Source organism: Poecile atricapillus, unplaced genomic scaffold, assembly GCF_030490865.1.
Source record: "Poecile atricapillus isolate bPoeAtr1 unplaced genomic scaffold, bPoeAtr1.hap1 scaffold_259, whole genome shotgun sequence".
Lineage (NCBI taxonomy): Eukaryota > Metazoa > Chordata > Aves > Passeriformes > Paridae > Poecile > Poecile atricapillus.
In genome coordinates, this window is record NW_026709063.1 from 1 (window position 1) to 12,670 (window position 12,670).

The following is a 12,670-nucleotide window of genomic DNA, read 5'->3' on the forward strand; positions in this document are numbered from 1 at the left end:
TGAGAGCACGGGAGGACACGGGTGGCACCACGGGTCCCACGGGTGGCAGGTGGTGACAGGGACCCCACACCGGTGTCCCCCGTGTCCCCACGGGTGGCAGGTGGTGACAGGGACCCCACACCGGTGTCCCCGTGTCCCCCACGGGTGGCAGGTGGTGACAGGGACCCCGTGCGGTGTCCCGGTGTCCCCACGGGTGGCAGGTGGTGACAGGGACCCCGTGCGGTGTCCCGGTGTCCCCACGGGTGGCAGGTGGTGACAGGGACCCCGTGCGGTGTCCCCGGTGTCCCCACGGGTGGCAGGTGGTGACAGGGACCCCGTGCGGTGTCCCGGTGTCCCCACGGGTGGCAGGTGGTGACAGGGACCCCGTGCGGTGTCCCCCGTGTCCCCACGGGTGGCAGGTGGTGACAGGGACCCTGTCCCCGTGTCCCCACGGGTGGCAGGTGGTGACAGGGACCCTGTGCCGGTGTCCCGGTGTCCCCACGGGTGGCAGGTGGTGACAGGGACCCCACACCGGTGTCCCCGTGTCCCCCCAGCTCACATCGATGTGATTCCCTGCAAGATCTGCGGGGACAAATCCTCCGGGATCCACTACGGGGTCATCACCTGCGAGGGCTGCAAGGTGACACGGGGGACACGGGGACACGGGGACACGGGGGGACGTGGGGGACACGGGGACAAGGGGGGACATGGGGGGGACACGGGGGGACATGGGAGACACGGGGGGACATGGGGGGGACATGGGGGGACACGGGGGGACACGGGGGGACATGGGGGACACGGGGGGACATGGGGGACACGGGGGAACATGGGGGGACACGGGGGGACACGGGGGGACATGGGGGACACGGGGGACACGGGGACACGGGGGGACATGGGGGGGACATGGGGGGACACGGGGACACGGGGGACATGGGGGAACATGGGGGGACACGGGGACACGGGGGGACATGGGGGACACGGGGGGACACGGGGGGGACACGGGGACACGGGGACACGGGGGATATGGGGGACACGGGGACAGGGGAGACGGGGGGGACATTGGGGACACGGGGGACACGGTGACACGGTGGGGACATGGAGACACGGGGGACACGGGGGGACACGGGTGACATTGGGGGACATTGGGGGGGACACAGGGGGGACACGGGGGGACATTGGAGGGGACACGGGTGATATTGGGGGATGTTGGGGTGGACACGAGGGGACATGGGGACACTGGGGGACACGGGGGACATTGGGGGACATTGGGGGGACACGGGGGGGACACGGGTGACATTGGGGGGACAGGAGGGGACACGGGGAATATGGCAGGACATGGGGACACGTGGGGGACAAAGGGGGATGTGGGGTGCACTGGGGACATGCGGGATTATGGGGACAAGGGGGAACAAGGGGGACACGGTGTGACACTGGTGACACACTGGTCACACTGGTGGCACACGGGTGACACTGGTGGCACACTGGTCACACTGGTCACACTGGTGTCACACTGGTCACACTGGTGGCACACAGGTGACACTGGTGTCACACTGGTCACACTGGTCACACTGGTGTCACACTGGTGACACTGGTGGCACACAGGTGACACTGGTGTCACACTGGTGTCACACTGGTGTCACACTGGTGTCACACTGGTGTCACACTGGTGACACTGGTGGCACACTGGTGGTACACTGGTGTCACACTGGTGACACTGGTGGCACACGGGTGACACACTGGTGTCACACTGGTCACACTGGTGTCACACTGGTGTCACACTGGTGGCACACAGGTGACACTGGTGTCACACTGGTGTCACACTGGTGTCACACTGGTGGCACACTGGTGTCACACTGGTGTCACACTGTCACCGCAGGGTTTCTTCCGGCGCAGCGAGCGGCGCGGGCCGAGCCTGGCGTGCAGCCGCGGGCAGCGCTGCGACATCGACCGCGCCACCCGCACGCGCTGCCAGCACTGCCGCCTGCAGAAGTGCCTGAGCCTCGGCATGTCCCGCCACGGTGTGTGACACTGCGGGGACAGCGCGGGGACAGCGCGGGGACAGCGCGGGGACAGAGCGGGGACAGCCGCATCCGGCCTGGGGACACCGCGCGCTGAGCCTGGGGACACCGCTGTGTGCTCCTGGGGACATCTGTGCCCCCTGAGGACACTGCCCCGTGACCCCGTGACCCTGGGGACACTGCCCTATGACCCTGGGGACATCTGTGCCCACTGGGGACACTGCCTTGTGACCCTGTGACATTGCCCCGTGACCCTGGGGACATCTGTGCCCGCTGGGGACACTGCCCCGTGACCCTGTGGCACTGGGGACACTGCCCCGTGACCCTGGGGACACCAACCCATGACCCTGGGGACACTGCCCCATGACCCTGGTGACATCTGTGCCCACTGGGGACACTGCCCTATGACCCTGTGACACTGGGGACACTGCCCCGTGACCCTGTGGCACTGGGGACACCCGGCACCGGGCCTGGGGACATCTGTGCCCACTGGGGACACTGCCCTATGACCCTGTGGCACTGGGGACACCCGGCACCGGGCCTGGGGACACCGCCTTGTGCCCCTGGGGACAGCCGGACCCGCCCCTGGTGTCCCCCAAAGCTGGGGACCCCCGTCCTGAGACCCCCACCCCAGGACACCTGTCCCCTGTCCCGGTGCCACCTGTCACCAGCCTGGGGACAGCCCGAGGTGTCGGTGGGGAAAGGCCGGGACGCTCCGGGGTGTCACCCGTGTTACCGGTGTCACCTGTGTCACCCCAGTGTCATCGGTGTCACCCGTGTCACCCGTGTCACCCGTGTCACCCGTGTCACCGGTGCCACCCGTGTCACCCGTGTCACCGGTGTCACCCGTGTCATCCGTGTCACCTGTGTCACTGGTGTCACCCGTGTCATCGGTGTCACCCGTGTCACCCGTGTCATCGGTGTCACCCGTGTCACCCGTGTCACCCGTGTCACCTGTGTCACCTGTGTCACCCGTGTCACCGGTGTCACCCGTGTCACCTGTGTCACCCGTGTCACCGGTGTCACCCGTGTCACCCGTGTCACCCGTGTTACCTGTGTCACCCGTGTCACCCATGTCACCCGTGTCACCGGTGTCACCCGTGTCACTGATGTCACCCATGTCACCGGTGTCACCCGTGTCACCGGTGTCACCTGTGTCACCCGTGTCACCCGTGTCACCCATGTCACCCGTGTCACCGGTGTCACCGGTGTCACTGTGTCACCCGTGTCACCGGTGTCATCCGTGTCACCCGTGTTACCTGTGTCACCGGTGTCACCCGTGTCACCCGTGTCACCCGTGTCACCGGTGTCACCCGTGTCACCCGTGTCACCCGTGTCATCGGTGTCACCTGTGTTACCCATGTCACCCGTGTCACCCGTGTCACCCGTGTTACCTGTGTCACCCGTGTCACCGGTGTCACCCGTGTCACCCATGTCACCCGTGTCACCCGTGTTACCTGTGTCACCCGTGTTACCTGTGTCACCCATGTCACCCGTGTCACCCGTGTCACCCGTGTCACCCGTGTCACCAGTGTCACCCGTGTCACCCGTGTCACCCGTGTCACCTGTGTCACCCGTGTCACCCGTGTCACCGGTGTCACCCGCTGTCCCCTCTGTCCCCGCAGCCGTCAAGTTCGGCCGCATGTCCAAGCAGCAGCGGGACCGGCTCCAGGCAGAGGTGCGGGAACAGCTGCGAAAGCGGGAACAGCTGGAACAGCTGGAAAAACGGGAACAGCTGGAAAACCGGGAAAACCGGGAACAGCTGGAAAAACGGGAACAGCTGGAAAACCGGGAACAGCTGGAAAAACGGGAACAGCTGGAAAAACGGGGAAACCGGGAACAGCTGGAACCGCTGGAAAACCGGGAACAGCTGGAACAGCTGGAAAAACGGGAAAAGTGGGAACAGCTGGAAAACCGGGAAGAGCCGGAAACACGGGAAAAACGGGAAAAACGGGAAAAACGGGAGGAGCAGGGTCCCCCGGAGCCCCCCCCGGCGGGCCGCTGTCCCCCGCTGTCCCCCGCTGTCCCCTCGGGGTGTCCCAGCCCGGCGTGGCCCGCGGAGGAGGCGACAAAGCGGGGACAGGACGGGGACAGGGCGGGGACAGCGGGGACAGCGCCAGCCCCTCACCCCGGTACCGGCGGCGTCCCGGAGTCACCCGCGGGGCTGGAGATCGGTGAGTGGCGCCGGGAGATTGTCACCTGCGGGGGTGGCCGTGTCACCTGCGGGGGTGGCAGTGTCACCTGCGGGGGTGGCACTGTCACCTGCGGGGCTGGCAGTGTCACCTGCGGGGCTGGCGGTGTCACCTGCGGGGCTGGCGGTGTCACCTGCGGGGGTGGCACTGTCACCTGCGGGGGTGGCAGTGTCACCTGCGGGGCTGGCAGTGTCACCTGCGGGGGTGGCAGTGTCACCTGCGGGGGTGGGGGTGTCACCTGCGGGGCTGGCAGTGTCACCTGAGGGGGTGGAGGTGTCACCTGCGGGGCTGGCGGTGTCACCTGCGGGGCTGGCAGTGTCACCTGCGGGGGTGGCGGTGTCACCTGCGGGGCTGGCAGTGTCACCTGCGGGGGTGGCAGTGTCACCTGCGGGGGTGGCTGGTGTCACCTGCGGGGCTGGCGGTGTCACCTGCGGGGCTGGCTGGTGTCACCTGCGGGGGTGGCAGTGTCACCTGCGGGGGTGGCGGTGTCACCTGCGGGGGGTGGCAGTGTCACCTGCGGGGCTGGCAGTGTCACCTGCGGGGCTGGCCGTGTCACCTGAGGGGGTGGCGGTGTCACCTGCGGGGCTGGCCGTGTCACCTGCGGGGCTGGCCGTGTCACCTGTCCGGGCAGGGGTGATGGGACACGGGGCTGGCACCTGTGGGTGGTGGCACCTCGGGATGTCACCTGCGGGTGCTCCATGGGGGTGGCACCCGGCTCTGTCACTGATGGATGCTGGGTCGTGGTGGCACCTGGCTCTGTCACTTGTGGGTGATGGCACCTGGCTCTGTCACCTGTGGGTGATGGCACCTGGCTCTGTCACCTGTGGGTGGTGGCACCTGGCTCTGTCACCTGTGGATGCTTCACACCGGTGACCCCTCACCTCCCAAGGCCACACAGCGTGTCACCCTCCCTGTCCCCATGCCTGTCCCCAAGCCCTGCATGTCCCCTCTGTGTGCTGACCCAGTGTCCTGCTGTCACACCGTGCCACCTCTGTGTCCCCTCTGAGTGTCCTGCTGTCACACTGTGCCACCTCTGTGTCCCCTCTGTCCTGCTGTCACACTGTGCCACCTCTGTGTCCCCTCTGAGTGTCCTGCTGTCACACTGTGCCACCTCTGTGTCCCCTCTGAGTGTCCTGCTGTCACACCGTGCCACCTGTGTCCCCTCTGTCCTGCTGTCACACCGTGCCACCTCTGTGTCCCCTCTGAGTGTCCTGCTGTCACACCGTGCCACCTCTGTGTCCCCTCTGAGTGTCCTGCTGTCACACCGTGCCACCTCTGTGTCCCCTCTGAGTGTCCTGCTGTCACACCGTGCCACCTGTGTCCCCTCTGTCCTGCTGTCACACCGTGCCACCTCTGTGTCCCCTCTGTCCTGCTGTCACACCGTGCCACCTCTGTGTCCCCTCTGAGTGTCCTGCTGTCACACCGTGCCACCTCTGTGTCCCCTCTGAGTGTCCTGCTGTCACACCGTGCCACCTCTGTGTCCCCTCTGAGTGTCCTGCTGTCACACCGTGCCACCTCTGTGTCCCCTCTGTCCTGCTGTCACACTGTGCCACCTCTGTGTCCCCTCTGAGTGTCCTGCTGTCACACCGTGCCACCTCTGTGTCCCCTCTGAGTGTCCTGCTGTCACACCGTGCCACCTCTGTGTCCCCTCTGAGTGTCCTGCTGTCACACCGTGCCACCTCTGTGTCCCCTCTGTCCTGCTGTCACACTGTGCCACCTCTGTGTCCCCTCTGAGTGTCCTGCTGTCACACCGTGCCACCTCTGTGTCCCCTCTGAGTGTCCTGCTGTCACACCGTGCCACCTCTGTGTCCCCTCTGAGTGTCCTGCTGTCACACCGTGCCACCTCTGTGTCCCCTCAGAGCTGCTGACACAGAGTGTCCTGCTGTCACACCGTGCCACGTGCCACCCCCGTGCCGAGGAGCTGCATGGCCACCGCTGGGCCACCTTCACCCGTGAGGAGATCTGCGCCTACCAGAGCCAGGTGCGGGGCGGGCAGGGGACACGGCTGTCCCCAGGGGTGGCACAGGGGTGACAGCCGGTCCCGCAGCCCATGGCGGAGATGTGGCAGCGCTGTGCCCGCCGTGTCACCGAGGCCATCGAGCGCGTGGTGGAGTTCGCCAAGCGCCTGCCCGGCTTCCTGGAGCTCAGCCAGCACGACCAGATCGTCCTGCTCAAGGCGGGTACGCGGCCACCGCCACTGTCACTGTCACCTCCCCAGTGACACGCTGGGGCACAGCCCAGGGCCACCCTGACCCATTGTCCCCAGCCCCAGAGCCACCCTGATCCATTGTCCCCAGCCCCAGAGCCACCCTGATCCATTGTCCCCAGCCCCAGAGCCACCCTGACCCATTGTCACCAACTCTGGGGCCACCCTGACCCATTGTCCCCAGCCCCAGAGCCACCCTGACCCCTTGTCCCCAGACCCAGGGCCACCCTGACCCCTTGTCCCCAGCCCCAGAGCCACCCTGTCCCCTTGTCCCCAGCCCAGGGCCACCCTGACCCATTGTCCCCAGCCCCAGGGCCACCCTGACCCATTGTCCCCAGCCCCAGAGCCACCCTGACCCATTGTCACCAACTCTGGGGCCACCCTGACCCATTGTCCCCAGCCCCGGGGCCACCACATTCCATTGTCCCCAGCCCCAGGGCCACTCTGACCCATTGTCCCCAGCCCCAGGGCCACCCTGACCCATTGTCACCAACTCTGGGGCCACCCTGACCCATTGTCACCAACTCTGGGGCCACCCTGACCCCTTATCCCCGGCCCCAGAGCCACCCTGACCCCTTGTCCCCAGCCCCAGGGCCACCCTGACCCCTTGTCCCCAGCCCCAGGGCCACCCTGACCCCTTATCCCCGGCCCCAGAGCCACCCTGACCTCTTGTCCCCAGCCCCAGGGCCACCCAGTCCCCTTGTCCCCAGCCCAGGGCCACCCTGACCCATTGTCCCCAGCCCCAGGGCCACCCTGACCCATTGTCCTCAGCCCCAGAGCCACCCTGACCCATTGTCCCCAGCCCCAGAGCCACCCTGACCCCTTGTCCCCAGCCCCAGAGCCACCCTGACCCATTGTCCCCAGCCCCAGAGCCACCCTGACCCATTGTCCCCAGCCCCAGAGCCACCCTGTCCCCTTGTCCCCAGCCCAGGGCCACCCTGACCCATTGTCCCCAGCCCCGGGGCCACCACATTCCATTGTCCCCAGCCCCAGAGCCACCCTGACCCCTTGTCACCAACTCTGGGGCCACCCTGACCCATTGTCCCCAGCCCCGGGGCCACCACATTCCATTGTCCTCAGCCCCAGGGCCACCCTGACCCCTTGTCCCCAGCCCCAGGGCCACCCAGTCCCATTGTCCCCAGCTCCAGGGCCACTCCATTCCATTGTCCCCAGCCCCAGGGCCACCCTGACCCATTGTCACCAACTCTGGGGCCACCCTGTCCCCTTGTCCCCAGCCCCAGGGCCACCCTGACCCCTCGTGACAGTCCGGGGAGTCCCAAGGGGGGGTGACAGTCCCCAAAGTCCCTTCCATCCTCCCTGGCCGAGGTGACAATCCCGTGTGTCCCTCGGGGAGGTGACAGTCCCCAAAGTCCCTTCCATCCTCCCTGGCCGAGGTGACAATCCCGTGTGTCCCTCGGGGAGGTGACAGTCCCCAAAGTCCCTTCCATCCTCCCTGGCCGAGGTGACAATCCCGTGTGTCCCTCGGGGAGGTGACAGTCCCCAAAGTCCCCTCCATTCCCCCTGCGGAGGTGACACCGCCCCGGGCCACCACCGCGGGGGCCGGGCCGCATCCCCCGGTGGCGGTGGCGTTGTCGCCGGTGCCAGCAGCGCTGTCGCCGCCCCGCGGGGGTGACACAGGTGCCATGGAGGTTGTCCTGCTCCGGATGTCCCGCGTCTTCAACGCCGCCACCGGCTCCGTCCTGTTCGAGGGCAAACTGGCCGGGCCCGAGCTCTTCCGCTCGCTGGGTAGGGCTGTGACACCGCGGGGACACCGCGGGGACACCGTGGGGACACCGCGGGGACACCGCGGGGACAGGAGGTGACGCGGGGCTGTCCCCAGGGTGTCCCGAGCTCGTCGCGTCCGTCTTCGAGTTGGCGCAGAGCCTGAGCGCGCTGCGCTGCTCCGAGAGCGAGCTGGGACTGCTGAGCGCGCTGCTGCTCCTCAACGCCGGTCAGTGTCACCTCTGTCCCCTCAGTGTCACCTGGTGTCACCTCTGTCCCCTGCTGAGCGCGCTGCTGCTCCTCAACGCCGGTCAGTGTCACCTCTGTCCCCTCAGTGTCACCTCTGTCCCCTCAGTGTCACCTCCTGTCCCCTCAGTGTCACCTGGTGTCACCTCTGTCCCCGCGGTGTCACCTCCTGTCCCCTCAGTGTCACCTCTGTCCCCTCAGTGTCACCCGCTGTCCCCTGCTGAGCGCGCTGCTGCTCCTCAACGCCGGTCAGTGTCACCTCTGTCCCCTCAGTGTCACCTGGTGTCACCTCTGTCCCCTGCTGAGCGCGCTGCTGCTCCTCAACGCCGGTCAGTGTCACCTCTGTCCCCTCAGTGTCACCTCTGTCCCCGCGGTGTCACCTCTGTCCCTCCGTGTCACCCTCTGTCCCCACAGTGTCACCCGCTGTCACCTGCTGAGCGCGCTGCTGCTCCTCAACGCCGGTCAGACACCCGCAGTGTCACCTCTGTCCCCTCAGTGTCACCTCTGTCCCCGCAGTGTCACCTCCTGTCCCCTCAGTGTCACCTCTGTCCCCACAGTGTCACCTCCTGTCCCCGCAGTGTCACCTCTGTCCCCGCACTGTCACCTGGTGTCACCTCTGTCCCCACAGTGTCACCTCTGTCCCCGCAGTGTCACCTCTGTCCCCTCAGTGTCACCTGGTGTCACCTCTGTCCCCACAGTGTCACCTCCTGTCCCCGCAGTGTCACCTCTGTCCCCTGCTGAGCGCGCTGCTGCTCCTCAACGCCGGTCAGACACCGCAGTGTCACCTCCTGTCCCCTCGGTGTCACCTGGTGTCACCTCTGTCCCCTCAGTGTCACCTCTGTCCCCTCAGTGTCACCTCTGTCCCCGCCGTGTCACCCTGCTGTCCCCGCCGTGTCACCTCCTGTCCCCGCGGTGTCACCGCTGTCCCCGCGGTGTCACCCTCTGTCCCCTCAGTGTCACTGCTGTCCTCTCCGTGCCACCCGCCTGTCCCCCCGTGTCCCCACCCCACTCCCTGTCCCCACCCCGTGTCCCCGTGTCCCCGTGTCCCCACTCCCTGTCCCCGCCCCGTGTCCCCGTGTCCCCTGTCCCTCCCCACGGGCTCCCCAGGGCGGGTTTGCCCCAAAGCCGCGGGGTTCGTCCTAAAGCGGGATGGGCGGAGGGGTGTCCCCAAGGTGTCCCCAGGGTGTCCCCAGGTGGTCCCCAGGGTGTCCCCAAGGTGTCCCCAGGGTGTCCCCAAGGTGTCCCCAGGGTGTCCCCAAGGTGTCCCCAGGGTGTCCCCAGGTGGTCCCCAGGGTGTCCCCAAGGTGTCCCCAGGGTGTCCCCAAGGTGTCCCCAGGGTGTCCCCAAGGTGTCCCCAGGGTGTCCCCAGGGTGTCCCCAAGGTGTCCCCAAGGTGTCCCCAAGGTGTCCCCAGGGTGTCCCCAGGGTGTCCCCAAAGTGTCCCCAAGGTGTCCCCAAGGTGTCCCCAAGGTGTCCCCAGGGTGTTCCCCAGGGTGTCCCCAACCCCTGTGGTGTCCCCAACCCGTGTCCGTGTCCCCAACCCCTGTGGTGTCCCCAACCCCTGTGGTGTTCCCACACCCGTGTCCGTGTCCCCACACCCGTGTGGTGTCCCCACACCCGTGTCCGTGTCCCCACCCCCTGTGGTGTCCCCAGCCCGTGTGGTGTCCCCACACCCGTGTGGTGTCCCCACACCCGTGTGGTGTCCCCAACCCGTGTCCGTGTCCCCACCCCCTGTGGTGTCCCCAACCCGTGTCCGTGTCCCCACACCCTGTGGTGTCCCCAACCCGTGTCCGTGTCCCCACACCCGTGTGGTGTCCCCAACCCGTGTCCGTGTCCCCACCCCCTGTGGTGTCCCCAGGCCGGCCGTGGCTGCAGGACAGGCCGAGGGTGGCCCGGCTCCAGGGACATCTGGATGTCGCCTTCCGGCTCCTGCTGCGCCGGACCCGCCGCGAGGGGCTCCTGGCCAGGGTGGGGACACCGGGGACACCGGGGGACACCGGGGGACACCGGGGGACATTGGGGGACATCGGGGGACATCGGGGGCGACATCGGGGGACATGGGGGGACACCGGGGGACATCGGGGAGGGGACACGGGGGGACACGGGGGGACACGGGGAGGGGACACGGGGGGACAAGGGGGGACACGGGGAGGGGACACGGGGAGGGGACAGGGGGTAGCAGAGGGGAAGGGGGCGGGGGTCAGGGTGGGGGTCCCTGTGCATGGGGGAGGGGCAGGGAGGGGGTTTGGGGACATTGTGGGGGTTTGGGGACATTGTGGGGGTTTGGGGACATTGGGGGTGCAGGGTGGGGACCGTGGGTGTGGAGGGGGGTCCGTGGGCACAACGGGAGCTGCGTGGGCGGGAGGCGACCCTGGGTAGGGGGGAGTCCATGTGCGTGTGTCCGTGTGTCCCCACTCGTGTCCGTGTGTCACTGCCGTGTCCCCACGCGTGTCCGTGTGTCCCCACTCGTGTCCGTGTGTCCCAGCCGTGTCCGTGTGTCACAGCCGTGTCCCCACGCGTGTCCGTGTGTCACAGCCATGGCCGTGTGTCCCAGCCGTGGCGGTGTGTCACAGCCGTGTCCGTGTGTCCCCACTCGTGTCCGTGTGTCCCAGCCGTGTCCGTGTGTCCCAGCCGTGTCCGTGTGTCCCCACTCGTGTCCGTGTGTCCCAGCCGTGGCGGTGTGTCCCAGCCGTGTCCGTGTGTCCCACTCGTGTCCGTGTGTCCCCACTCGTGTCCGTGTGTCCCCACTCGTGTCCGTGTGTCCCAGCCGTGTCCGTGTGTCACAGCCGTGTCCGTGTGTCCCACTCGTGTCCGTGTGTCCCCACTCGTGTCCGTGTGTCCCGGCCGTGTCCCCACTCGTGTCCGTGTGTCCCCACTCGTGTCCGTGTGTCACAGCCGTGTCCGTGTGTCCCCACTCGTGTCCGTGTGTCCCAGCCGTGTCCGTGTGTCACAGCCGTGTCCGTGTGTCACAGCCGTGTCCGTGTGTCCCCACTCGTGTCCGTGTGTCCCCACTCGTGTCCGTGTGTCCCAGCCGTGTCCGTGTGTCCCCACTCGTGTCCGTGTGTCCCAGCCGTGTCCGTGTGTCCCCACTCGGGTCCGTGTGTCCCCACGCGTGTCCGTGTGTCCCAGCCGTGTCCGTGTGTCCCCACTCGTGTCCGTGTGTCACTGCCGTGTCCGTGTGTCCCAGCCGTGTCCGTGTGTCACAGCCGTGTCCCCACTCGTGTCCGTGTGTCCCACTCGTGTCCCCGTGTCACCCGTGTCCCCCCAGCTGCCCGCCCCGGCCCGGTTCCGCGCTCTGTGCTCGCAGCACCTGGAGCAGCTCCGGGCGTTCCGCCGCCTCCACCCCGGGCCGGTCTCCGCCGCCTTCCCCCCGCTCTACCGGGAGCTCTTCGCCCCCGACCCCGCCGAGGGCCCCGCGGGGACCCGCTGAGCGCGGCCCGGGGAGCACCGGGAGCACCGGGATCAGCGGGACCTCCGGGATCAACGGGATTAACGGGAGCACCGGGATTAACGGGAGCACCGGGATCACCGGGAGCACCGGGAGCACCGGGAGCACCGGGAGCACCGGGATCACCGGGAGCTCCGGGAGCACCGGGAGCACCGGGATCACCGGGATCACCGGGAGCTCCGGGATTACCGGGATCAACGGGAGCACCGGGAGCTCCTGGAGCACCGGGATTAACGGGAGCACCGGGATCAACTGGAGCACCGGGAGCTCCGGGAGCACCGGGAGCACCGGGAGCACAGGGATCACCGGGATCACCGGGAGCACCGGGATTACCGGGATCACCGGGATCACCGGGAGCTCCGGGATCACCGGGATCAACGGGAGCACCGGGAGCTCCGGGATCACCGGGATCACCGGGAGCACCGGGAGCTCCGGGATCACCGGGAGCATCGGGATCAACGGGAGCACCGGGAGCACCGGGATCACCGGGAGCATCGGGATCAACGGGAGCACCGGGAGCACCGGGAGCACCGGGATCAACGGGAGCACCGGGATCACCGGAACCGTCCCCGGGGACACCCGGGGGTGCTCCCACCCAGGCACCTGCCGGGAATGCGACACCTGCAGGGGACCCGCCACCCACGGGTGAGGCTCTGTCACCCGTGGGTGCCCGCTGTCCCTGTCACCCGTGGTGTCCTCTGTCCCTGTCACCCGAGGGTGTCCGATGTCCCTGTCACCCGTGGGTGTCCTGTCACCCGTGGGTGCCCAGTGTCCCTGTCACCCGTGGGTGCCGACTGTCCCTGTCACCCGAGGTGCCCGCTGTCCCTGTCACCCGTGTGTGCCCGCTGTCCCTGTCACCC

General features: G+C 67.8%; 1 protein-coding gene across 1 annotated transcript; it reads left to right on the top strand.

Moving 5' to 3' along the window:
• Nucleotides 1-4: 4 nt before the first annotated feature.
• Nucleotides 5-11,900, top strand: LOC131574349 (nuclear receptor ROR-gamma-like; the record flags this gene model as incomplete). Its single annotated transcript, XM_058828785.1, has 11 exons — nucleotides 5-49; nucleotides 399-440; nucleotides 491-619; nucleotides 1,856-1,997; nucleotides 3,623-4,171; nucleotides 6,049-6,170; nucleotides 6,237-6,369; nucleotides 8,034-8,141; nucleotides 8,236-8,346; nucleotides 10,221-10,330; nucleotides 11,631-11,900. Coding segments are annotated over 11 exons (1,653 nt in total), but the record flags the coding sequence as incomplete, so codon positions are not given.
• Between the last annotated feature and the right edge of the window lie 770 nt (nucleotides 11,901-12,670).